The sequence below is a fragment of the Octodon degus genome, unplaced genomic scaffold (assembly GCF_000260255.1).
Source record: "Octodon degus isolate 3935 unplaced genomic scaffold, OctDeg1.0 scaffold00147, whole genome shotgun sequence".
Lineage (NCBI taxonomy): Eukaryota > Metazoa > Chordata > Mammalia > Rodentia > Octodontidae > Octodon > Octodon degus.
In genome coordinates this window covers 2018950-2045419 of record NW_004524723.1, presented here as the reverse complement: position 1 = coordinate 2045419, position 26470 = coordinate 2018950, and the positions used below count along the sequence as shown (strand labels likewise).

Below are 26470 nucleotides of genomic sequence, written 5' to 3'. Positions count from 1 at the left end.
CCACTCACTGTGTTTCAAGATTTGTGGGGCTGCCCTCCCCCAGTGCCAGCACTCTCAATGGGGGTCCCAGGCCACCCCACCACTATATGCTTTAAATGCTGCTGTCTTTAGCTCCTACCGTGGGATGGGTGGGTAAACAGGTGTTGGTACCTCTCTAGAGCTGCTGGAGATCTTCAGCATGTGATCAACATACTCCTTGGCCTTGTCATGGCGGCCTACGAGCCAGAGGAAGAGGCCGGCGTAGTACAGGGCAGTCTCACTGGCCAGCTTTCGGGTTTCCTTCAGGCTGCTCTCCAGCTCCTGAATCGCTTCTCGATCTGTAAATCCAAGAGTGGCTGAATTAGGACAATGTTTCCCTGCTCTTCAGGGGACACCACAGGCCCAGAAAGCTGGTTCTGGGCACTCTGGCCCACATGCGCAGCTGGGCACCAGCAGTACTGCCCTGAGATGACACAAGGGCCACCGGGCCTTGATATAGGTCTGCTCTGAGGTTTACCCTTTCTTCACTGTGCCCAACAGTGTGCTGAGCAGACAGACCCAGTGGGAATCCTCAGCTGCAGGCCTCCAACCCTTGCTGGGTTGGGAAAGGGCATTCTCCTGGCTCGTCTCCCGGACTCCAGAGATCGTGGGGATTAGGGGTAAGATTATTTTTATTGGCTTGATTATTCTGACAAGATCTTGGCAAAGGGAAGAAAGATCTTGCCCACTTCTCACGCTCTGGAGGGAGAAGCCCTCATGCTGTCTGTGGGCTCCCACTCCTTGGGCCTTGACACAAAGTCCTCTCTGAGGCCCCTGGGGAGGAGCCATTTTGTCCACTGGTCTCCATCAGTGGCCTTGGGGGCTGTGGCTCTGCTGGGCTGGGCGTGGCTTAGAGAGGATGCACTCACCAATGGTTTCACAGTGTTTGTGAGCATAAAGCAGGGCCATGATGGAACACAGGGACAGGTCTGGGTGACCACGGATGTTCTCCAGCTCACTGATAGCATCCTGGACACGCTCTGCAAGAGTACACATAGTTATGCTCTCAGGCTCCGTGCCCAGAGGTCGGGAAACTCTGGCAACACACAGATCCTTGCCAGGGCTGGCTGACCCATGTCTCGCACCACCTGCCTTCACTCAACATCTAGGGACTGACTAGGCTGAAAGGCTTCCTGTGGCGCAAGCTCCCTGGAGACTGGCTTTCTTCCCTGTGAAAGTGCTGCTAGCACCATGGTCCACGATGCCTGGCATCTTGCAGCTGAGTGGTTTGCCTTCACATAGTTGTGAGGATACTTATGCGGCAGGCATTATGTGTTGGGAGGTGGGTGGCGGTGTCAGTGCATTCCCAGCTAGGTGCTCAAGAGCCATGAGTGACACTTATCCTCATGTCTCATGACACTGGAATGGGCAGCTCAAGTACATCCTGTGAATGTGGGTGAGGCAGCACTACACAGGTCCCTGTCCTCTTTCTGTGCCTGCATGGTACCTGCCTGTGTCTACACCTACCACTGCAGCTTCCAAGACTGGAATTAGTTCAGCAGGAATGTAGCCTTCCCAGACACACACTTTTTAGAGGGAAACTGAGGTACATAGCAGGGTTGGTGAGATGAGTTCTCAAGGGTCAACTAGATAGACTGCATAGGCTTCTGTGGATTAATCTATATTATAGTCTGTAAAACAGTTCCTATACAACATAACTAAGGTAGAAGTAGGCATCCAGGTGCAGCCAGAGCTGGGTTAGTGCCTGGGGAATGCCAACAGTGCATGTTCTTACCTTCTCTGAGGATTCCATAAGTCTTAAAGAACTGCAGCACGGGGTCATTGCTGAATTTCTCCAGTCCCATAGTTGCGGCCTGCTGCACATGGCGGAAGTACTTTTCCTGACTATAGTAAATGATCCGAGCCTGTGTGGAGAAAGACCCAGTTGTAATAGCCCCAGTCCTTCCCTGTCTCTGTTCTGTACCAGATAGAATGAGATCTGCTCCCTTCTCTGTTCACCCCCAGTCCCAAGGCTTTGCAAAAGGAAGAGAAAGAGGAAACATTCAGGTTTCATCCAGCATTTTAGCAGCCCTGGGAACAGCTGCATGAATTTTCCCCAGGAACAAGTCTGTAGGTCTCTGTTTGGAAATTACCACCAGATTCTGGTTAAAATGTGATGCAGAACTCAAGTTTTATCTTAGGAGGGCAATAAGGAGAAAGAAGAACAGTAATAATCATACCAATGATTATTACTGTTTACAGATACATGTTATCATGGGCTTACCACCTATTGGAACTGTTATCAAGGGCTTTAATCCATTATTTTAAGTATGATTTTCTCCATATCTTTCATAGTGAAGGAAGCTGAAGCCTGTGGACACTAGCTTGACAAAGGTCATGCAGTAACAGGGGCAGAGATTCAAAGCCAGTCTCGCTTCCTCTAAGGTTTGTGGATATTGGGGCTGGGGACATATGTGGTCTGATTGTAAGGGCTTTGTGAGTCATATGAAAGAAACCAGTCATCAACTTAAAGGCAACAAATAGGAAGCAGCTGGAATGGTTTTAAGCCGAGGAGGGATGGGTTCAGATAGGTGTTTTTGTAAAAACTTCTCTGGCTGCTGTGGGGTGGTAGTGGGTGTGGGGAGGTGTGGGGTAGGGGACATGCTGATGAAGAGAGCTGAGGCAGAGAAACCAGAGTAGGAGCAGGCTGTTGCCTGCCTCCAGAGCAGAGATGGTGGTGGCCCTGGGCTTGCAGATAAAAAGTACATGAACCTTGGAATCACTTAGGTGACATTTCTCCTTGATAGAATTGGGAAATGGCTCTCAAATGGTGGTGGCATCTGCTGAAGTAGAAGACTCAGAAAACACACAGGCGCTGGGGGGAGGGGGACGGTAGGAGGTGGTAGGAGGTGGAAATAATGGAGATGGGATGATTTGTTTTGGGGGAGCTCAGTGTACAGGACCGGTTAAGGGGGGCGGGGTCCTCATCAGGTATTCAGGATGCCCGGACGGTACAGGAGGTAAGACACTGCTTAGGGGAGGAAGGCCAGGTCCAGAGGTGCTAGGGCCAGAGAGGTGACAAGGGAGCAGTAGGGTTGCGTGTCATCCGGCCGAGGGCGGAGTGTCGGACAGGGGACGGCAGGATAGCGTCCGGGCCACGCACCAGGAGGGAGGAGGAGTCACTGCTGTTCATCTCAGGACGTTCGCAGCCAAGACCAGGTTTGGAGGGGCAGAGCCGAGCAGGAGTGCTGGGTCCAGCCACCCGAAGTCTGGGGCACGCGCGTCCTTGGAAACCCGGCAGCTCGCCGGTTGCTAAGCGAGGCACTGCCGGAGTGGGCGGGGCAGAGTGGCACGTGACAAGGCGCGGGTAGTCGAGAGCCGAGAGCAGGAGTCCGCGCAGAACTGCGGGCCGCGCGCCGTGGAACCTCAGCTATGGGCCTGGGCGCCAGCGCCGAGCAGCCCGCGGGTGGCGCAGAGGGCTTCCACCTGCACGGGGTGAGCCGGCCGGGCTGTCCGGTGGCGAGCGTCTGGTGGCCGAGATCCCTGGCCGAGGCTGTGCCGAGGCTGCACTGCGGCTGCCCAAGCCGGCCTGTGCGGCCTGGACCTGGCCTCCGGCGCGCGGCCGCTGTCGGGCCCGAGCCGAGTGCCAGTGCTGCAAGCCGGGAGGCTCCTGGTGGCGCTCGCGGGGGTGGAGAGACGCTGGCCTGGGCAGAGCCCGCAGCTCAGAGGACCGGGTGGTCCCCGGAGGTCCGGGACTTGGGCAGCAGCGGGCGCGCGTCCCAGGCTTTCTGGGCCAGGAAGGCTGCAGGGGCGAGGATTGCTGCACACAGCCGGGAAGCGGGGGCGGGAGGCCACCGGCGCACCGCAGACGTCCGGGAGAGCGTTCGGAGCTCGGGAGGGCGGGCACGCGGGACTGGGTCCGAGCGAGAAGGGCACCTCGGTGAGACTGCCGGCATGCCAGTCTGGACCGGCGGGCTAGTGCCCCTTTAGCTGGGTGAGGATATAGGGTGAGAGGCACCGGAACTCTCAGTCTTGCCATTTTTGCTTGAGAAAAGCGGACGGGTGCAGAAGTAGGGTAGACAGGCAGGCACTTTTGTCAGTTGGGTGTCTGGCGTTTGAGTGGTCGGTTTTGAAGGGAGGCTCTGTTAGCAGCGACTACGTACATGAAAGGCTAATGAAGGGTTTTCTAACAGGAGAGCCAGGCTGGCTTTTCGAAACCAGAGTGGACAACTTTGTGCTTAGGGGTGGGACTTCCTCATGGCCAGGCACCGTCAGGGACAGTGGTACACCTCCAGCCCAGAGATCAGGCAGCAGGTTAATGGAAGGCAGAGGAATTGAGAGTACTGGCCGGCGGGGAGGTGATATGATGGTAGGGGTGAAGACAAGAGGCCCAGTGAGAGGTTTGAGAGGTCAGAGGATCAGAGGTCAGCCTTCACAGAGGTAGTTTTAAATACCTGCCCTGCAGCAGGCAGAGCTCTAGGCACTGAGGATAAAGTAGTGAACAAAATAGACATCATCCCCGTGCGCCTGGACCTTATGTTTGGATGCCCGTTTGGGGAGAAAGGAGGCCATAAGGTCCTAATAATTGTGAACCAGAAAAAAAGCAAGTTAAAGGAGAAAGAATGATTTGGTTCCATTTTGGACACAGTGGTCACAGTGGCAAGACATCTGACCACGTAGCATGGGAACAGAGGCCTCTGCAGGAAGAAAGGAGAGGACAACTCAAGTGTGGGGGACAAGTGCCCCAGGTGGAAGGCCCAGCAGGGCAGAGGCTCTGAGGTGGTGGTGTTTGTGTTTGATAAAATGAAGGAGGTGAGGTGGGAGTGCTTAGATGATGTGGCTGGCTTCAGGAGAGCGTAGAGGAAGAGGCCAGGCTCCTGTAGGACCTTGCATGTTATCCGGAGGTGTGATATAATCTCACATTTTTAAAACCAAAGAACAAGTGTGCTGCATTCTATAGACATTGCAGTTCCTATGGTGTGCCAGGCACATCCTTAGCAGAGCTCAAGAAAATGGCTATGATAGGGCAACAGTGAGGGGAGGACTTTGAGTTGAATTTTCCTGGGGTTTGGGTTGGATTGCTTGGGGTCAGATTACTAAATTAGTGAATTTATTCTTCTCTGTAGAATGGGGTTATTAAAAGCCAGTCAGCTGACCAGCATTTAGTGGTATGAATGCATTGTGCATTCCACAAGGGCCTTTGGTGGGGAAGAACAGGCTGGGTGTTAAGAAAAGCAGCACATGTTGTGGGACACAGGGTGGAACATTATGGGAATCCCCAGGGATAGCTGGTGGAGACACAGTGGGCTCTACAGGAAGAGGGTGCAGAAGCATATTTCCACTGTGGAGCCCTAGTGACCACTGACAAGCCCAGGGCCCTGGAATTGGAGTATAGCTAGGCAGAGAATAGGGTGTATGGGGTGCTAGATGGGCTGGGGGAGGGCCAGTCCTGGGCCTGGGGTCTGAGCCTCAGCACCTCATTAGTGATGGGGCAGTTGATACCCAGCGAGGCGGGGAGCCAAGACACAGCTTTGCAGGCCTAGAAGAGGTGTAGTTGTTTGGAAATGGGAGGGGCATCCCACAGACCCCACCGAACTAGCTCTGTTTTAGGGTTTTCAAAAGCTAGGCCAGGATGCAGAGCTGCCCTGCAGCAGGGCCTGGGAGCAGCTTGCTCTCTGGGTCAGGCAGACAGAACTGAAGTTGGTGGTTAGCCCCACTCTGGGGTTGGAAGCCAAGGCAGCTTCTGGAAGTGGCAAGCAACGACTCAGTGGCAACTCTGCCAGAAAGGAGTCCTGAGGCCAGAGGCAAAATGGCCATGATCCAGAGGCTCAGCAGTTTGTTCTCTTCCTTAGCATGAGGGTACAAGGGCCCAAGGCCACATGAGTTCAGTGTCCTTTCACCTGGGGCCTTGTTGACGCCCGACCCAAGAGGTCATCTTGTGTTCACAGCCAAAGGCCTGAGTTCAGGCCACCTTCAGGGTCCAAGACCTGGGGACAAAAGCAGTAGTGTTTGGACAAGGCTTTGTAAATGGGGCCTTTGAGACAGATTTCTGCCATAGCCTTCAAAGCCTGGTTGTACTTTTGGGTCTAGCATTGAGCTAGAGAATGTGGGGAGGGGTGGGGAGCGTCCTGGGTCTGTATGTGACTCTGAGGAGGTGTTCTGCACGGCATGGGGACAGGGCTGTGAGGCTGGTGGGGTGATTGAGCCTCTGAGGCTCTGCTACCTTCTAGAATGAGCTGGGTCAGCCAACCTAATTTCTGGGGTCCTCCCAGACTGCACATCTCCTGCCATGTCCCCTGCATGTGGAGCTCTCCCTGTCTGCATCTAAACTGTGTTTTGTACCCACTGGCTTCACCCCCCCCCCCCCCCCAATTCCTGGGGCAGCAGCATCTCCACAGGTCTGTGTGAGCTCAGCTGGTCTCAGCTTGGCTCTTGCTGCTTCCTGGTAGCTCCTAAAGGAGTTCTGGGCTTTGAAGCCTCTCTGGAGGGCTCTGTGGGCCATAGTGAGAAGAACCATTTTCTTGAGCTGGGAAGCTAGGATGGAAGGGGCAGGCAGTGACCATGACCAGTGCAGTTGGGGGAGGCCTTTGTCCTCTTGGAGATGCTAAGAGTGGCTGTGGTTCCTGGCACTGAGGGTGGGGCTTCTTGAGGGACAGGGTTTGGTGTGCTGACTGGCTTGCCATGGGACAGGTGCAGGAGAACTCGCCAGCACAGCAAGCGGGCCTGGAGCCTTACTTCGACTTCATCATCACCATCGGGCATTCACGGCTGGTGAGGCTCCCCTATCCACCTCTGCTTGCTGAGTAGATGTGTCCCTCTGTCCTGTTCCTGCCAAGGGGACTGGGGACAGAAGACTCTAGGAGGAGGCCACAAGGCCTGGGAGCGTGAGGGTGTGAGGGCTTTAGCTAGGGGCACACTGGTGTTCTGGACCTAGAGTCCTTTTGCTTGCTGTGTTGTGTTTGCTTCCTGGCTGTGGTAGTGCCTGGGGGTACCCAGAGGTGGGGTCGCCTCCATTACTCCCCATCTCAGGCCTTGACCTGTCACAGGGGCCTGGGTGGGGGTCAGGGTGGGGCCTAGGAGTCAGTCCTGCTGCCCCTGCAGAACAAGGAGAATGACACGCTGAAGGCCTTGCTGAAGGCCAATGTGGAGAAGCCTGTGAAGCTGGAAGTGTTCAATATGAAGACAATGAAGGTGCGCGAGGTGGAGGTGGTACCGAGCAACATGTGGGGCGGCCAGGGCCTGCTGGGTGCCAGTGTACGCTTCTGCAGCTTCCGCAGGGCCAGTGAACACGTGTGGCATGTGCTGGTGAGTGTGGGCAGCACGTGTGGGCACAGATGCAAGACCAGGCACCAGGGTGGGTAGGCGGGGCAAGGGCCAAGGCTGGCATCTCTGGCTGACTGGAGGTGGACAGTGTGCCCTACTTCTTGATAACCATGTGACTCTGGGCACTCGCTTACTTTCTAGGACCAGTGATGGTGACCCTTTTAGAATTCTCAGTGATACAAACAGCCTGCTGTGGCACATGTGCATAGGTTCTCCATGACTGCTCTAACCCTTAGTTTTTTGTTTTGAAAGGTAGGGTACTGTCTACTAGAATGGTCGCTGTACTGCCAGAATGCCATTAGTGTCTTTAAATTTTTAAAATTTCATCCATCCATCTATCGATCCATTTGTCCGTCTGTCCATCCGTCCATCTGTCTGTCTGTCTATCCGTCCGTCCGTCCATCCATCTTCTACCTAATTTTTGTGGTATACTGTTATACCACAACTGGCCACTGAGCTATCTCCCCAGCCCTGTGGATGTTGTTTGGCTTCTCTTTTCTTTCAGCATATTTTTCTTTAATCTTAGTGATCCTATTGTGGGGAAACAGGCTGGGAAGGGATCAGTACTGTAATTTGTTCAGTCACATAGCCTGCAGGTGGGGGAAGCCAGTAGAGCCCAGGGCCAATTCCATGCCATTCGCTGCCCCCTGCTGGACAGTCTGTAGACCTGGGGAATGAGGTGAAAGTTGTTGAGGTTCTGTTTAGGGACAGCCCACAGGTGACGCTGATGGTTTGCACTTCTTTCCCAGGATGTGGAACCATCTTCACCAGCTGCCCTGGCCGGCCTGTGCCCTTACACGGACTATGTGGTGGGCTCAGACCAGATCCTCCAGGAGGTGAGGAACCCGTGGCTTGTGCTGCCCAGGGCCCTGGATGGAATATGGAGAGATGGGTGCCTTCTGTGGGACATGCTTTATTTTGAGGCTTCCATCTGTGCTGGAAGCAGTGTCAGATGCTGTGTGTTTCTTATAGTCTGAAGATTTCTTTTCACTCATCGAGTCTCATGAGGGGAAGCCCTTGAAGCTGATGGTGTATAACTCTGAGTCTGACTTCTGCCGGGAGGTGACAGTAACTCCTAACGCAGCCTGGGGTGGAGAGGGCAGGTACTTCCCAGGTTGGTGGGCTGCAGGGCTGGGTGGGTGGGCCTCTTTGATGGATGTGGACCTCCAGAGTCCACTGGCTGAGATAGGAGGCTGGGCTCTGGGCCTTGCCCTGGGACCCCTGCAGCTGACTGGTCTAGTAGTGGCGCTCCCAGAGCTCCAGGGTAGGGACAGTAAAGGCGGGGAGGGCCACAGCTGCAGCCAACCTGCTGGACTGAATGTTTCTGGCCTCTGGCAGCCTGGGCTGTGGTATTGGCTATGGGTATCTACATCGGATCCCAACCCAGCCCCCCAGTCACCACAAGAAGCCATCTGGTGCCCCATCACCTGACGCTGCACCACCTGGTGCCCCACCATCTCTACCTGATGTTCCCTCACCAGCGCCCATCCCCCAGGACTCTCCTGGCCCGGGGATAGGTTCCAGGCAGAGTGACTACATGGAGGTATGTAGGGGTGCCTGTCAGCCAGAGGAAGGGGGAGCTTCACATGGGCACAGGGGCCTGCTAGCTGGGGAGACTAGGCTGACTCGGGGGTTGCAGCACTCCTGCCTGGGCCTGGAAGAACCCTCCACTGGTCCTCCTGCCCCTTTCTGAGAGTTGAGGGTGGTACTCGTGGGAGAACTCACTCTCTGTGCCCTGAGTACGGGGTGGGAGTTAGTGTGCTGGGGTACCTGTTCTGTCTGATGGGTGTTGGCCTGGTCTTTCCAGCTGATGAGTTGGTCCCAAGAGCACTTTCGGGCACTGATACTGGTGCCAGGGCACACTGGTGTGTTCTGTCAAGGAAAGCTCTCCCTTTTGGGTCACTCATGGGGTTGCAGGAGGCAGTGGTATGCTGGGGCCAGGTGGGTTCCTCAGTGTGTTAGCAGAACACTCGCTCTACAGTGTGCCCACTGTAGGGGGAGACCACATTCTCTCTGTGGAAGGAGAGATATGCAGTCCCACACCTGGGGCACCACGGCCGTTTCCTTCCTGCAGACAGAGCAGTGCTCAAGGCAGAGGTGGGCACTGGGTAGGCTGGACCATGACTCTGCTCATTGTCTGGATGGGCCCTTCACTGTTTTCTTCCCTGTGCCACCAGGCCCTACTACAAGTACCTGGTTCCTTCATGGAGGGACAGCTCCCTGAGGCTGAGAGTTCCAGCCACAGTGCTCCAGACTTTGGGGGTCTTCCGTGTTCCCTGGAGAGTCCTCTGCAGCCTCCACCTCCAGTGCAGCGAGTCATGGACCCAGGTATTAGGCAGGTCCTAGAGAGAGGCTCCTGGAGAGAGGACCCATAGCTCTGGTGTTGAAGTGGGCCCCAGGCTCAGCTGGACTTTTGACATAAGCGCCAAAATTTTCCCTGACCTGCTGACTTCTTATATCTCATACAGCAAGACAGCTGTAGGTTGGGCATGGTGGCACATGCCTATAATCCCAGCACTAGGGAGGCTGAGACAGAAGGATTGCTGTGAATTTGAAATCAGCCTGGGCTATAGTGAGTTCAGGGCCAACCACATTACATAGTGAGACCCTGTCTCAAAAAAACAAACGAAACAACAACAACAACAAAAAAAAAAAAAAACAAAAAAAACAAAAAGAAAAAAAAAAGTGGCAGATCATCAGTCTAGGGTGTGGATGGAGAATTTGGAGTGCAGAAAAAAGAGCTGGCCTACTTCTGGTCACCCAGCAAATTGGAGACAAAGCAGGCCCTAAGCCCCCTGCCACTGCTGCCCCATGATGACCAACTTTAGGCCTCTTGTTCTGCAGAACAGCAGTGGGACACTCCTTGGGGCTAGGGAGGGCATCACCAGAGCCTGGAACGTTGGAGTCTTACAGGCTGGCCAGGTAGATGCCCTTGGCACAGGGCAGGGTGACTGTGCTGTCCTGGCTTTCCAACTGGGGTTTTGTGCTGCCTTAGGCTTCCTAGATGTGTCCGGCCTTTCCCTTTTGGACAGTGGCAATGCCAGTGTGTGGCCCAGCCTACCCTCTTCCACAGCCATCTCAGCCTCAGGGCCAGAGGACATCGGCTCCAGCAGCAGTTCTCACGAGCGTGGTGGTGAGTGACCAGCACCTTCCAGGAGGGCCTCCAGGCTGTTGAGAGGGCTGTGTTAATTGCTCAGCTGGATTAGAACTTGGTCATATGGAAGATTCATACACTTGCTCTTCCATCTCCCCTTAGAGGCTGAGTGGCAGTGGGTAGGGGCCAGCCTAGTACTGCAGGCCTTCTCAGTCCCACCTTTGTGTTTCAGGGGAAGCCACATGGTCTGGGTCAGAGTTTGAGGTCTCGTTCCTGGATAGCCCTGGAAGTCAGGTCCAGCCAGACCACCTGCCTCAGTTGACTCTTCCGGAAAGCCTTAACTCTGCAGCCTCACCAGAAGATGGGCTATCTGCGGAGCTGTTGGAGGCTCAGACTGAGGAAGAGCCTGCAAGTACGGACACCTCTGGTGTGAGGGGTGAAGCCGACGGGCCAGCCAGCCAGGCCCAGGCCTTTACCCCAGAATTATACTCTGGGCTGTGACCAGGCACCTGAGGTTGTTTCACAAGTTCTGTGCCTGGTCCCAGCCCTGTGTGTCCAGCTCCCAGGGCTGCTGCACCATGCAACACACAGGGATCCCTGCTGGCAAGGCCTCTGATGTCTGCTCAGAGCCTGCTTCTACTTTCCAGATGACCTTAGGGCATCTGTCCTGCCTGGTGGTCCTGGGAGATGCCTTTGGTGGTGGAGGGCTGGCAGCAGCACTCAGCTGTAGTATTTTGCAAGAGCTAGGCTGGGGACGCAGTGATAGAAGGCCATGCACCTTGGAACCAACGCCTGTCATGTCATGGGCTCCCAGGAGGTAGTAGGCCCAATCATGATCAGTGTAAAGATGGGGTGAGGAAGGGGTTGGAGTCCAGTGCTGGCCACATGGCTTTGGAGGGCTGGCTCTGACTCCTGTACAGCTTATGGTTCTATCTACTGGGAGGGACCCCAAGCTCCAGGATTCCTTCATCAGTGGCCATGTCCTCACGCTAAAATGCAACCTCTAGCTCAGGCTGGCTGATGCCAGTCAGCACCAAAGAAAGGTTGCCCTGGCCCACCTCTGCCCCTCAGCAGAGAAGCCCTACGCTCATCTTTTTCTCCCAGCCTCTGAACACGTGTCTAATGTCCCCCATGGTGACTCTTACTGGCTCCCAACAAAGAGCCATTTCCTCTGAATATACAAGCACCCTGCCAACCACAATGGTGAAAACTTAACAGCTTTTAGTTCACCATCCTGAGTAACTCAAGGCCAGCTCATCACCTGACTAGGCTTCTTCACAGAGCCCCAACCCCAGGAATAAAGTAGAGGCCCCCAACCTCCAAGTGCCTTTGGATGGCCCCTCATCAACTGAAGTCCTCTGCTGTCACCCTTCCAGTTACTGTCTGTTTCGCTGGTTTTTGGGCACGCTGCCTCAAGCCTTGTCTTCTAGCATCTGCCTCGGCGAGACCTCACTGTTTTGGCACCATTTGTAACACACACACACACACACACACACACACACACACACCCCAAACTATGAGTGCCAAGGCCCCAAATTAGCAAACACAGTTCCAAGCACTGTGTCTGCTTTTAAAATCAGCCCTTGTCAATCCTACCAGAGCAGCTGGTGGGTGCAGAACAGTGAGGGCTGTGTTCTGGGTTGTCTAGGAGCCCAGTGTGGGTCTGCAGGAATGCAGAGAACAGAACAGTCACCACAGGCCTGCGTAGGGCCATGCAGGACCCTAACTGGCACATTCTGGCTCTTCCCTTACTGCTTTTACTTTTCCCTTAACATGGCTATCTACACTGATTACCCCAGGATGAACATGAAGCCAGAGGCTTTCTCTGTGATCCACTATCAAGGAAAATGGCAGGTAGAAGAAAATCTAATACACTTTGAAATATTTTAACTAAATTCTTTATTCCGTACAACCACGAAATACAGATTTGTACCCTTTTGGCATTGCAGACTGTCAAATTTTCTGGGAACTGTATTGGTTTGACTGAAAGGGAAAAAAGTACAACCATGCTGGGGTCAGATCTATGACAGGAAGGGACACAGCCACCCAAGGCCCAGCACACAGGGCAGATGACCCAGCAAAAGTTGCTCCTTTATTATTATTTTTTGTCTTCTTGAGACAGGGTCTTACTATGCAGTGTAGGCTGGCCTTGAACTTACCATGTAGCCTAGGCTGGCCTTGAACTCTTGGCGATCTTCCTGCCTCAGCCTTCTGAGTGCTGGGATTACAGGTGTGTGCCACACTTCTGACTAAAACCTGTTCCTTTAACTCAAAAGGCCCTTTGTGCAAACACAGCTCCAGGCTGCTAAATGTGATTTTTTTTTTTTTTTTTTTGCCATTAGTTCACAACTATTGCTAAAAAAAGTACACCAAAAGTGCACTGTTGTATCTAACAGATAGAAAGGACTTTTTTTAAAAAAAGAGGTTGGTTGCTCTCTGAGGAAGGGAGAAAGACCATTTCAGCTCCTTGGAAATGTGGCCATGTCTTTGCTTGCTTCTTCAAGGTATAGGAGGCAATGACCTGTCACTTTCCAAAGCTAGCTGACCAGCAGCGAGGGAACTCTGCAGTTGTGCTGACCAGAGGATCTCAAATTGTAAGGAATGGACCTGGGCCCATCAGCTGCCTTTAACTGAACCTATGAAGATGCAGGAAACAAAAAACCTTCTCCACCCCCTTCCTCAGTCCCTGCTGCTGTGAGGCCAGGCCACTCAGGCTGGGAGACAACGGGACTGAAATAACTGCCCTTAGAAGGCACTTGTGCTTCTGGCTTCATACAAGGAGGCCTGCTTATGTGGTTTTATGGGGGTGGACTACTGTTCTGTTCTGAATACAAACAACCTTGGGAAGAATCCAAAGTATTTTCTGCCAAAAGTTGAAGTGTTTATCCCCAATAAGTTATATTCTGTACAAGATCCAAGTGATTCTATGAAAGCTTCAGATTGTTAGAAAGAACAGTGAAAAGATGATCTGGATACAGGTAACAACAAAAACCTGTGTATAAAACCCTGGAAAAATGAATAGGTACACTTTCTAGATAGGAACTCACTGTGCAGTCCCTTTACTTTGACACCAGACAGTTCAGGTAGCACTAGAATGCAATGAGGCTTCCATCACGGTCCTAGGTTTCGATGGTGTCACACTGGTTATCCAGAACAGGAAGCCGTGCTATCTGCTGGCTTTGCCCAGGAGTAAAATGACACTAGAGCAAAGAAAAATGGCTGCACCTCCCTGGACCTGCACATAGCCAGGGCTGCGTGGGGCTCATCACTAAGCTCGGACTGGGCACACAATTGTCCAGGGGTCTTTATGTGCTGTGACCCAGCACCTGGAATCTCCACAGAGTTTCCTACAAGGGTACATCTGAGATGCAATATTAAAAACAAGCCCAACGGTAATCATTTATTATGAAATGGGCTGGCTCTCAAATTGTGCAACAGCAAATTACCATTAAAAATAACTCTTAAATGGTGAAAACAATTTGACTTTTTTTTTTTTTTTTATGACAAACTTGGAAAAAAGCCTTCATAGGTACTGCAGGAATGGAATGTACTCTTAAAAAAGCTACAGAACTGTGGGTTTGAATTTGAAACACAGTGACAGGTGTGGTCAACCATGTTCTCTAACAAGTGCTAACAGACACAGATAAGGTCCTTTGAAAGGAGTGGAGGAAGCGAAGTCTGCACTGGCCTGTGGTCAATTCTCTGTACAGCTGCAGGAGAAAGTCTGCCTGGGGCACTTCTGCCTCCATACTGCTTCCTGGGGCAACTTAATCTACACTTGGAGACTGTTTTCTATATTACATCTCGGTTAGTCACTTCAACTGAAAGAATCGTCCATACCAAACTGGTCGTTAGAAGTCTCGCTCCCGCTGGGCTCAGTGGGCTTCCTAGGACTACTCTTGGGGCCACAGAGGAAGGTAGTTAATGAATACCCAGGAGCACTGGCCCACCCTTCACGTGGACTTCTGACGATAATGTAGGGTGAGGTCACCACCACTCTTCCATATGAAGTGCTTCACTGTTCGAAGGTCCATATTTGGATCCAAAACCTAAAAAGCAAAAATTACCTTAAAATGTTCAAAAGTCTCTGACATCTAAAACTGTCCTCAACTGAGGAGCTCTGCAGGGTGACCCCGCTTTTCACCCACCCTCATGCCTGGCAGTCTGCTCTTAACTGGCATAGCTTCCCTGATGCAGACGTGATGCTGGGCATAGTGAGGTGCACACTGTCTCTGGTGGTGCCAGAAGTATGAGGTTGTCTTTCAGCCTTCCCCTGGAAATATCTCTATGATTTAAGACTTTCTATTTCTCTACCTACTTCCACTCTACTCATGGAACTCTGTAAACCCCTGGGCCCCTTTCCTGAAAACTCTCTTCAGATAAATAGGTTTAGGGTAGTGAGACCCCTCCTAAAAGGGGGGTAGAAGAGATAGGTAGAAGAGAGCCTCTGAAAGCAGAAGCTTCCCAAAAGTAACCGATTTGGAATTTATCATATCATACACATAATGTAACCTGAGCACTAGCGCTGGAAAAAAAATGGGGGCGTGGTTCTTAAGTTTACTTACCTGGTCCTGGCACAAAAGTTCAATTTTTTCCTCTGCCAACACAGCAATATCTTCTTCTTTCTCCTGTTCTGGTTTTTCATTATTAGAAGAGCTTGTGGTTTGAGATTCATTATCTAAGTTGATAATTTTCTCATAAACATGTTCCATTACTTTTCGGACTTGGAGCATGTCACTAGCAGAAAGTCTATCTCTGTAAAGGGATATGGCACATTGTGGCATCAGGAAGGATCCCTAGCTATCATCTCTTCCATGTTACTTTTCTTTGGTATTATTATAAAACAATACAGAAATACAATCAATGATCTTAATCATTTCCTTAACCCATTTTTTGCATTATGTAAGTTTTTTCTTTAGTGTCCTTCAAGGGTACAAATCATAGGCTACTAAGTGAGAGATTCTTGGAATTTACTTATGTACACAGAATAGCTACCTGGGTTTTGGTCCCTTAAATACTTTCCCAAAGCATAAGCAAAGTATCCTGGAAAGGAGGGAAGGCCCAGCACCTATAGGGGCCGGCCCACTTGGGGCTTAGTTTCCCCTAGACTCTCTCATTTGTCATGCATTCCACCAACATGCAAAGGTGGGAGTTGGTGCCCTAGTTCAGACCTACCATCTCAACCTTCTCCTTAGGCCACAAGCCCCATTGCTGGGCTGAGCATCTACAGTCAGGTATATCCAACTTGACTCATCTATTCTCCAAACCTACTTCTGAATCTCAGACATCAGTTTATAACTATCTAACTAAATTGCTAATGCTTATGCTCTGAAAGCCATTTCAGCATTCAACTCCATTTAGCTGAAGTGATATAAAAAGACTTGGTATAAAGTAAGTGTGGATTTAAGTAAAGGGAAATGGGTGGAAAGATGCAAAATGTTTACAGCCAGGTTTTACAATAGTTACTGAACTTTCATGGGTCAGTGGTACCCATTCTATTTTCTTTGTGTAAGTCTGGAAATATCTGGAACAAAACAGTTCTTAACAATATTCTTGATTTTACTTGCTAGGATATACACACTGTTCACAGTTCAGCATTTTCTTCCTGGACCATTAAAATTCTTAGGTCTCCTTGCTTTAAACCTCTCTCTGGGCCACATCCTATATTGTCTCACAGATTTCTGGTATTAAATCACTACACATTCTATGTCTATATATTCTTTGCCTTTCTAATTTACCTCCCCAAATCCTGTTGCCTACCTGTTCAATGCTGCAGGTATCTTCTGCACACTCCCATTCCCAAATTCCTGATCAGACTAGGTCCTGCACTTAAATATGTATCCTCTGAAGTTCTACCCAGCCTTACATTTCCAGCTCTGATTCCATGTCCTTCAAGAAGCTGTTTTGGAAAGTTTCAGTCAAAAACTCATTTCTTTTCCCCACTCTTGTTATTCCTTAAGCATCATAAAAGTAGTTTTTATACAGAAGTTGTACCCTACACGCTGTTTTGAAGAGACAAAAATCCTTCAATATTGTATCACCTTAGAGCTAATATTTGTCTACTGTGTTCTAAAGCAAACCATAAGGTAAGAGTTCTCTACTAATTAGATCAAGGAATAACACGATACTAGTACTTACTTTTTTAAGGTTTTTGCTCCTGAAGATGCATGAGGTTGGAGGTAGAAAGGGATTTTGTTGAATTTGGGCATATTTTTCTGAAATATTAAAAATTTAAGAGGTGTAATAGTTTCTATTAGCTGATAAACTAAAATGCTATCAATAGGAAAAGATAATTTATGAATATTTTATAAGTAATGCTGTGCAATTTATAATAAGCTATCAAATTAAGTCAGCCTTAGAGAAAATTTACCAGAAAAGTAGGGTTAGTTTTGTAATAAAAGGTATGTAAAGACAAACCACATTTAATATTAGTGGGAATATGAAATTGAAGCATAGCTCTTCTTTGATAACAGTACAAGGCATTAAAGGGAAATAAACTCAACATTAAAATATTTGGGCTGATACCTCAAGGCCCAAATGGAAACTTAACTGTCTTGAGAAAATCAGCAACATTCATCTATGACAAAAGCCACACTCTACCCTGGTGGAGCCCATCGCCCACCTCAGAGTCAGGCCTGCTGTCTTTCCCTCTGACACCTAATGAGCTCTGAGTTTGAGAGAGAATGGAAACTTCAGCCGACAACCTGGTGGTCTACTGTAACACACCACATATGAAAACAAAGGGCAGAGCACTCTGTCATCCTTTCTCAGGGTATCAGCCCCTCCACGTTTTCATGTCATACTCTGGATGTCTTTTCAGAAATAAGCCAAGACCTAAAGGCAACAATGCACCTCAGTCAAGTTTTTACACATAAAGGGGTGGCTTATGGGTCGCTTGCATATAGAAGACCATGGAATATCTCTCAGTTGTTAAGCTGGCTAAGTTCTAGATAGACTGGGGTCTATTTAGGACAGAGAGCAAATTTTCTAAAACTGGTAGCAATTAAATCCTTTTTGTTGGTCTTTAGAAATACACAAAATTAGTCAACAGTACGTAAGAGACCAAGTATATATACAAATTCAGTATGTGACAAAGACAGCTTTTTTTGCATATGTGGTGCTGGGGATCAAGCCTAGGGCTTTGTGCATGCAAGGCAAGAGCTCTTATCACTGAGTCACATCTCCAGCTCATAAAGACAGAATTTTAAGCTAGTTCAAAAAGGGCAGGTTATTCAGTAAACTGTGCTGGCATACTAACTCTCCTTTTAGATAAAGTTAGAATCTTGTACCAAACAGAATAATAAACTCTAACATATTAAAGATCTATCCACACAAAAAAATTATCAGAAAGGCATTAAAAGAAAATATAGAAAAGCATTTTTTTTTTTGTTATTTGGAGTGGGAAATATCTAAACAAGATATGGCACTATGAGCCATAATGGCTTGATTTGCTTATGTAAATATTAAAACTTTTCATTTGGCAAAAGATGCCATGAACAATGTTGGAGGCTGAGGCAGGAGGACTGCTACAAGTTCACAGCCAGCCTGGGCTACACTGAGTTTAAGGACAGACTAAACTATATAGTGACACCAGGTCTCAAAAATAATGATAAATAAATAACACCATGAACAAGAAATACTGTAATGTTTGACAGAGAATAGTCAAAGGGTTAATAGTCAATATAATGAACTCTATAGATTTGTAAGAAAGATAGCAGAAGAAATACAAATAGGAAAAGATGTTTAAATCTCATAATGATTTTTTAAAAAAATCCACATTAAAATAATGCGACAAAAGCTTGTCTTATAACAAAGATTCAAAGTATCTGGCATTTTCAGGAATGGTGGTACACATCTATAATCTTAGCACTTGAGAAGCTAAAGCAAGAGGATCACCATGAGTTCAGGGACAAATCTGAACTACATATTGAAACCCTGTTTCAACCCCCCACCTCCAAGTCTGGCATTGTGTGGGTGTGGGAAAAGGGCACTCAGCTGTATCAGTGAGTGTGAACTGGTACAACTTTTGTAGAGGGCCATTTAGCAGAATTTGTCAAAATTTAAAATGTATGCATTCTTTGATCCAGCAGTTCCACTGATAGGAATTTATGCTAAAAACTCCACAAAGGTGTATGTACAAGAATGTTCACTGTAGCACTGTGTGTAACAGAAAACACTGGAACCAACCCAAATGTCTGCTAACTGGGGACCAATTAAATAACTCACAGTACAGTTCTACTGTGTGGTATTATTTAGTCAAAATATTGCAGAACAGTATGTAAAACAGATTTTGTGTAAAATAAAATGAACTATGTATATGTGAGTGCACATGAATAATATCTACTTGTTTATGCAAAGAAAAAAGTACCAAGAGCTGTGCATTGACTATTGGAAGTTGCTATTTCTGGGAGTGGGAGGGCATGACTATGGAATAGATGACATTTCACTGCACTCATTTATTATTTTATTAAATAATCGCATATTATTGTTATAATTAAAGCCCAGTAGGAATAGAAATATATATAGAAATAGTTATCAGTGCTTCAACTCTGGTACTGTAGGGAAGCAGAGAAGAGTCTAAGTTTTATTGACTGATTTGGTACAGGGTCTCACTATGCAGTCAGACATGTAGCGATCCTCCTGTCTCAGCCTCCCCAGCTCTGGGATTACACGTGTGTGCTACCACACCCAGTTCCAGTGGGTGGTACAGCATGGGGCTGATGTGGCATGCAGTACCGTTCATTGAACCCAGATGCTTGCGCTTGCCAGGCAGGCTCTTAGAAGGCTGAGCTATCTTCCTAGCCCAAGAGTCTAGTTTTTATTCAAGTTTAGGGTTACACTGTCTAAGGCAATTCTTAGTTTCATAATATGGAAAAAAGTGAAAGGGTACAGTGAAAGTGGAGGACACTTACATCCACAGTGATGTCAATCACCCATTGTGGCACTGTCTCATTGAGAAGCATCGACTCGGTCTCACCCCCAGAATCTCGGCAGAGCAACCTAAACAAAATTCATCAGGGAGTGAGTGAAATGGCCAGCACAGATGACAAAATTCTCTGTTCATAAGCACTCAGGGGAGGAACCTCCAACACTGCTGAAGAGGTCCAGCCAGCCTGAGTGACTAAGCTAAATGACAAAGCAAGCCCCAATACTTAGACTGTCAAGACTTTTGAGGCCAGACATCCACTATAGTGGCTTTCCTGAGTCTTTGGGGCAAAAAGGAAAGATTGGGCAAAAGCAAAAAAAAGGAAGATTCTTTGACAGTGCTACTGTGCATGGCACAGTGCTCCACACGCAAAGGGGCCTAAGATGTTTTCAGTGACAACTTCCGGGAAACCACTGTAAAGGTAGAGGATTCTCAAGGCCATCCATTTTCCTCATTCCTGGTATTGATGAGAGATGAGTGAGCTCTTCCCCTTGGCCCCACCACAGTACTTCTGGCAACCTGGAGTGGCCAGCATTTCTCAAGGGCCCCACAAAAGACTGCTTGGCATCCCAGGTTGGGCTGTGTCAGCCATGCAGCTCCGGAGAGCAGCCCAACTCAACCTGCCTAGTTTGGCCTGAAGTGCGTCATGCACTGTGATGCTCTCTTGTGGGCAGGGCTTTCTGGTGATGCCATCTATTCCCTGACTTGGCAGTCACACCAGTGAAGTGAGAGGAAGTTTCCTGGAGAAATCATCAGAGAAGCTGCCTCACTATCAGAATGGCAGTGTCCACCTCATTCTGAGAACACCAGAGCTGCTGCTTTTCGATCTGATGGCATCAGAGGTTTAACTAGTTCATTGAGGTGGCAAGTTGTCCAACTTCCTGACATTCCCACAAGTTGGCAATAAACAACTTCTAATGTCTGTTTGAGCCAATATTTTTAACAAATGGAGGTCCCTCAGGCAGGGCCTGTGATCTTTCTTACCCTACCTGAACAGTGTTCGACCTCCCGCTTCACCAAAGATCACAGGTGTGTGTGGGGGCACTTGAAAATATCCATTTCCCTTCTGTACTCGGTTCTCCTGTTCCCCATTTACTAGGAAAAGATGCAGGTGCTGTTAGTATCCAGGGCTAGGGCTAAAAACATAAATTCTAAACATTTAATTTCCACAAGCTTCCAACATTGCAAGATTTTAAAAGTCAAATGTCCTAGAATGCTGGGTGTGGTGGTACACACCTGTAATCCCAGCACTTGGGAGGCTGAGGAAGGAGATCACCTTAAGTTCAAGGCCAGTATGGAATACACAGAAAGTTCAAGAACAGCCTGAACTACAAAGTGAGACCCCTGTCTCAAAATAAGTCAGCCAGTTTGAAAAAAGGCAAAAAGCAAAAGCTAAATCCCTGAAGATGAGAAACATGCCAACTTGTGTTATATAGCATGAAAAATGACTGCACTTTGAAATAAGGGAGATTAATGTTTGATACTCACAACAAAACCATAATTTTTAGCCACACAAAAGTCTATGACATTTATAAATGATTTGTTTCTCTTTCCCCACCCCTACCTTCCTCCTTCCTTCCAAAAATTTCTTCAGGAAAATTATGTTCAATGGCAACCACAGTTAAGAAAACGTTAAGTATTAGTGAAATACAAAATCCTCAAAGAGGACATAATTTCAAGCCACGCATGGTGGTGCACACCTGTAATCCCAGCAGCTGGCCCCCTATGACAGTTCATTCACAAACTCTACCCTAAACAAACTGAGCACAGTCTTGACCTCTGAAATGCTACAGCACTACTGGGGCCTCTCTCACAGAACTCACCTTTTCTCTCTGACCTCAGAATGCTTATGTAGTAGCTCTCTGCCCTAGCAGATTGTGAGCCCCAAAGGATAGGGCCCACACCCATTTATCTTTATTAAGCCCCCTGCATCTTGCTACGGGGCTCTGCAGACAGCAACTGCTCACAAAGCAAGGTCTGAACAGTCCTGGGGTGACCCTGAGCACCTTGCAGGCATGCAGATAGGTGGAGCAGGCAGTGGCCTGAGCTGTGGGCAAGAAGGTAGGTAGAACTGGCCTGGCTTTCCCATGAAGTTTGACTTTAAGGATGATGTAAGGTTTTGGTGATTTATTCCAATTCACAGTCTACATCTGAGGGGTGCTGTTTTTGATTACATAATCCTTATTGTTTATTTGGACTTTGAGAACATCCTATCTAATTGGAAATAACCTACACACCGCTACAGAGCTGGTTATATGGAGCTCACACTGGAACCTAGCTTTCTCGGTCCTCTCCAGAGACATCTTTTCTTTGGTTTCTCTGGCTCTCAGTTCATGGGACAGTTCTGGTGGAGACTGCAGTGAGCCAGCTGACAGAAAAGCAAAGCCTCCATGATTGGAGTCAGCACACTCTCGCTAAAAGGGGCACCAACAGATTGGTTTTCAGGGAAGCATGAAGCCCATCATCACTGTGAGAGAGATTTAAGTTGCACAAATCATATGGATGAATTTGTCAGCTAGAAAGAAGTCCATAGCAGGAAGTATTTGCCATTGTTGCTCACTCCTGGTGGTCAGCAGAGAACGCTGAGCAGGGTAAGCCTCAGAAGGTGGTACTTGGTGACTCCTCACCCCGCTGTTGGTTACGCAGGTGATGTGAATCTGAGTTCTTTTTACTCCTTTAATCAAGCTGAGCCAAATGTACACTTTCAAAATACGTTCTCTGTTGCCCAAGGAAAGTTATAGCCACTCTCTGTGGGACATACACCTTTTTAACATCCTTAGTGACATTTGCATACATTCATTCACTTATCCTGTCACTTCTGAGTTTCAAAACATTCGAAGTCAAAATCAGGCCGATTGTCAGGCCAGGTAATACAGCAGTTCAGGCTAATATGAACTATGACTATGCAATACTAACCTGGCTTTCTGGTGTAACTAATTAGCCTGTTTGGGAAGGAAATCTAGAAGGCCATACAAATTAGAGGAATATTTTTAGAATAAGTCTGCTAAGGTGCCTAGTTTTAGGGCAAATGTCACAGGGTTTTATCTATTTTGAGCAGTTTTACTTACTGAAAAATTAAAAAGATACTGCATGTTTCCCTGCTCTTTTGGGAGCCTCAGTGTTAGTTAAGATCTGATACTCCGACATGCTGGAGGAAGAAAATTAACTGGGGACACCACCAATATTTACTATGTTGCATTTTAGCAAATGGCTTAAGCACTTTTCAGTTCTGAGTAATTCTTGTCAATTATCTAGTGCATTAAAAACACTAACCATGGTTTACTTCATTTTCTTCTTCATCTACTGGACTCACATGTGTTCTAGGCCAATATTCTAAGAGTGCCTGGAGTAAAAGTCCTCCTAAATTCACTGCAAAAGTTAGTTAAAAGGAAAACAATGGAAAACATAGTTAATTAATTGTAACTTAAAGACAGAAGTAACAAAACACAAATTTAAAGTTTTTACATATTCAGATGCTAAAATCCCCAAAAATCAAGACTTAAAGAGATCTTGCTAAGCCCAGTTTCATCTTAAAATGTTTAAAGCAATGATGATGAAGGGCAAAAATATTCTACATGGTTGTTCAGAAAAGCCATTTTCTTTTTCTTTTTTTGTGTGTTTTAGGGAAGGGTCTACAAGGTGTTCAGGGTCTCACTACTAGATCGGATTCGTAGTGATCCGCCTGTTCACAGCCTCCCAAGAGCTGGGATTATAGGCACGCACCACCACACCCAGTCTCAATTGCTGTCTCAGTGTGCTCCGGGTGTGGGGCCGGCATAGCAGGCCTGGGGATCAAACACCTGGCCCCTGCACCTGCTTGCAGGCACTTTAATCCACTGAGCTATTTGGCCGGCCCTCAGAAATGCCATTTCTACAAATGAACTGAACCATGAATCACATTCCTCAAGTACTACTGCCATTATAATTGTATGTGTACACACCAGACATTTGCATTGTTTTTTCTTCTCACAGTCCTGGAACAGGCATCTCCCCACCTCCCCACCCCGGCTGCTCTATCTCTGTTCTCACCGCAGACATTTGTTTCTGTGTACAGTACCACAGTCTTAGCACACTGATTAAGGATGTAAGTGATTACATTTAAGGAACAATGAGAAGACGATTGTACAGCACAAAACAGCACGTATCTACCTTCTCTTTTGGAGGAGGAAGTGATGGACAGACAGAACTCACGTTTTGGATCTGAGCCATCAGGGCTGCTGAAGCCAGCGTCTTTTGCAGAAACCCAAGCAGCAAAGCAGTCACTCTCATCCAGAGTGATAGTCAGCATCTGCCAAGAGAGGAAATCACTGTGGTGTCTCATTCTGAATGCATTTCCAAATAAGTCACTAAACCTTTATTTATTTGTACTATTCAACTAAAATGCTAAGCTATAGATTCAGGGACCAAATGATGTGTTTCATGCAATCCAATCCAACCAGAATTTAGTTTACTGAGAGACCAAAGGCATTTAAACTATAGTCTGTAAATATTAACATGAACTTTTTTCTCTCATATTTAAAAACAGAACTTTGTAATTAAGTATAATTGTGAACTAATATGATCAAAATCCTCAACACTCTCAAATTACATGAGAAGCAATTGTCAACTTACCCCTGTTTTTAAGTCTACTGAGAACCAGTTTGGCACATACACCATTTTAAATCTTTTCTTAATTTCATCTTCAAAATCCACCTTGCCCAGATCTTCCACTTTACATGCCTATATATCAAAAGTAAAGTATAATGACCAATACTGAGTGATGAACTGACCATATTCTTATTTTGCTGTTCAAAATTTTATACATTTTCCTAAACAAAATATAGTAGTCTCTAAAATACATTTCAAAGGGCCAGAAATATAACTCAGTGGCACAAATGTCTGCCTATCAAGTGCAAGGTCCTGAGTTTGATTCCCAGTACCAAAAAAACAAAAACAAAACAATGTAGTTAATTTTATATTTTAAGGCATTTTCCTTTAAATAACTATATGCTGTTACGAAAATTTCAAATTCAGAAAACATACTTTTTTGGGGGAAGTTACTATTTAATTTTGTGATGTATTAATACTATTCTGTTCCTCTGAAAGCAACATTAAATGAAACTCAAAAAAAAAAAGGGAAAATTCTCTAAGTAACCAGCCAATTAAGTGCTAACTTAAGAGAACTGTGAAGTTACCCTTAGATAATAGTTAATATAGTACAGGCAGCAGTTCATGAGTTTCTTTCTTTCTTTCTTTTTTTTTTTTTTTTTTTTTTTTTGCAGAACCGGGGATTGAACTCAGGCCTTTGCGCTTGCCAGAGAAGCGCTTATTCCACTGAGCCATCTCCCCGGCCCCTTATGAGTTTCTTTCTTGACCACTGTAGCCCACTCTTATTTTTCTCATTCCCTAAGGATGTGTACTCCTCAAAAGCATACCCTGAACTTTCCCTGGTGCCAAATGGTACTTCCAAGTACAGCTCACCTCGATTCTGAACCACATCACAGAATGTTCCATTATCTTTCTCAGCAGCAACTTGGTTCTTTCCTGAGAGTTCCTTCATCAGCCATCATCTCAAAGGGAGACTACTCACTCCTCACTTCCCACTGCTTTCCAGTGCCACTCCAGGACCCATGTGGAAACTCCTACTTGTCTAAGGCCCATTCCACTTATTTGTAGCAAAGCACACACCTTTCCCTCAGTCATCCAGCTGACCCACAGTTGTTCCCCTCATTCATTCACCAAATGCTTGAAACCTGGCTTACCGTCCAGCAGTCCACATCAAGTACCTGCCTTCATCCCAGCAACATTTGTATCCATGTGGACATCACATGTGACAGAGTGGCCTCGCAACTGCTTGATAATACTGCCACTGTAAATTCATGGCCTCCAACCTCAACTGTGTCATTCTTGCTCTCTGGCATTCTTTTCTGCTTCCAAAGTCTGTTCTCCCTAAGAAATTGGTCAAGTCTCTCCTCTCATCATATAATGGACCATGCCACTTCCCCTACTACTGCCAGCATATAATTCTAACTCTTCCAAAGAGAAACCTTGATGGAATTCACTTAACTTTTTAAATTTTTTAAATTAATTTTATTGAGAAACAAATAGCGATGTGACAGTTTCAAAACCAATTAATAGGACAGTTTCAATAATTAATACATTGCATATTATCTTTGTATTTTTTTTTCAGACCTGGGGATTGAACTCAGGCCCTTGAGCTTGCCAAGGAAGCGCTTATTCTACTGAGCCATCTCCCCGGCTCACTTAACTTTTCTGTTTCCATTCTTCTGAAGAAATGAAAAAGGGGCCCTTTTAGCTGTGCTCTGGATCTCATCACTGTTTGGTTCTAGAAATCTTGTACTATCATCAATCTCTTTGTGTATCTACTCTTGCTTGGCTTTATTCTCTATAAACAGTGAGACATATTCAAATTTTTCTACCTTAGAATCTAAAAACAAACAAACAAAAAAACCCAAACTTTCCAGTGGCCCTTTTACCCACAATACTCTAGCTGCTGCCTCTTCAGGTACTACCACCCCTTTGCAATTTGAATAATTCAAATATTATCACCACTCAGATTCTCTGTTTATCTCCCAACTGCTCCTGAACCTCTTCATTTGTTTTTTTTTTCTGAAAGACTCCCGCAGAAGCCGTTTTGTTACTGGTTAAATCCATGGTAAACATCCATATTTTAAATGAACTCTCAGTTGGCCGATACCATGAACACAAGCTCCTTTCTGAAACACTTAATTAGTTCTTGAGGGCCACTGGCTTTGGCTTTTTTGTCCCTTTTTGTCATACCTCTTTGTGGTTTCCTTTTTCCAACATCCCAACAGCAACAATGACCTAGTTTACTCTCTTCTTGGTCTTGACATGTCCCTTGGAAACCCTAACAATGCCCATGACATCAATTCTAATGTACAAGCTGATGACTGCTGGATGGTTTTATCCTGCCCAGTTCTTTAACTGATGCATTAGACTGTAGGGCTGCCTGCCCTCCAGACACCTCTACCCAGGTATCCCATATAAATTCAAATTCATCATCTTGATCAGTATATTGCTTTTTCCCTACCACCCCTTTTCAAACTTGTATTTCCTATATCATTTTCATAACTCCACTTCAGAAATCTGGGGGACTCATTCTTGCATCTTTTCCTTCATATTGCCTCATCTCCCCTCACTTACCCCTA

At 47.3% G+C, this 26470-nt stretch overlaps 3 protein-coding genes across 8 annotated transcripts in view; 1 reads left to right on the top strand and 2 right to left on the bottom strand.

The window, feature by feature from the left end:
- Positions 1-3211, bottom strand: part of Ttc21a (tetratricopeptide repeat domain 21A) — a 28541-nt gene extending 25330 nt beyond the window's left edge. For all 4 annotated transcript variants that reach the window (XM_023702209.1, XM_023702210.1, XM_023702211.1 and 1 more), the window contains exons 1-4: positions 3122-3211; positions 1754-1883; positions 888-998; positions 151-317 (exon numbers count right to left, since the gene is read on the bottom strand). In XM_023702209.1, coding sequence (XP_023557977.1) covers positions 151-317; positions 888-998; positions 1754-1883; positions 3122-3151 — 438 coding nt within the window. In that variant the 5' untranslated portion in view covers positions 3152-3211. The remainder of the gene's footprint in view (positions 1-150; positions 318-887; positions 999-1753; positions 1884-3121) is intronic.
- Positions 2314-12318, top strand: Gorasp1 (golgi reassembly stacking protein 1). Of its 2 annotated transcripts, none has more exons than XM_023702215.1 (9): positions 2314-2403; positions 6649-6729; positions 7060-7263; positions 8031-8117; positions 8254-8384; positions 8620-8824; positions 9459-9609; positions 10277-10414; positions 10608-12318. In XM_023702215.1, exons 3-9 carry the CDS (start codon positions 7135-7137, stop codon positions 10874-10876), a joined length of 1110 nt encoding a protein of 369 aa, XP_023557983.1. In that variant the 5' UTR covers positions 2314-2403; positions 6649-6729; positions 7060-7134; the 3' UTR covers positions 10877-12318. The 2 variants fall into 2 exon arrangements, with proteins under 2 accessions (XP_023557983.1, XP_004642274.1); XM_004642217.3 differs by lacking the exon at positions 2314-2403 and adding an exon at positions 3308-3453.
- A 234-nt stretch (positions 12319-12552) lies between these two features.
- Wdr48 (WD repeat domain 48) overlaps positions 12553-26470 on the bottom strand; it is a 50305-nt gene continuing 36387 nt past the window's right edge. For both annotated transcript variants that reach the window (XM_004642160.3, XM_023702214.1), the window contains exons 12-19: positions 23913-24020; positions 23493-23589; positions 22575-22670; positions 20291-20396; positions 19288-19375; positions 16514-16590; positions 14941-15130; positions 12553-14424 (exon numbers count right to left, since the gene is read on the bottom strand). In XM_004642160.3, the coding sequence (XP_004642217.1) occupies positions 14329-14424; positions 14941-15130; positions 16514-16590; positions 19288-19375; positions 20291-20396; positions 22575-22670; positions 23493-23589; positions 23913-24020 (858 nt within the window). In that variant the 3' untranslated portion in view covers positions 12553-14328. The remainder of the gene's footprint in view (positions 14425-14940; positions 15131-16513; positions 16591-19287; positions 19376-20290; positions 20397-22574; positions 22671-23492; positions 23590-23912; positions 24021-26470) is intronic.

What these genes read in the sequence shown, in the direction of transcription:
- Gorasp1 (XM_004642217.3), top strand. Translation starts at nt 3,391, where the DNA reads ATGGGCCTGGGCGCCAGCGCCGAGCAGCCCGCGGGTGGCGCAGAGGGC. An exon ending in AGGGCTTCCACCTGCACGGG is followed by an intron (nt 3,454 to 6,648) that starts GTGAGCCGGCCG and finishes GCCATGGGACAG; the next exon opens with GTGCAGGAGAACTCGCCAGC. An exon ending in GGCAGAGTGACTACATGGAG is followed by an intron (nt 8,825 to 9,458) that starts GTATGTAGGGGT and finishes CTGTGCCACCAG; the next exon opens with GCCCTACTACAAGTACCTGG.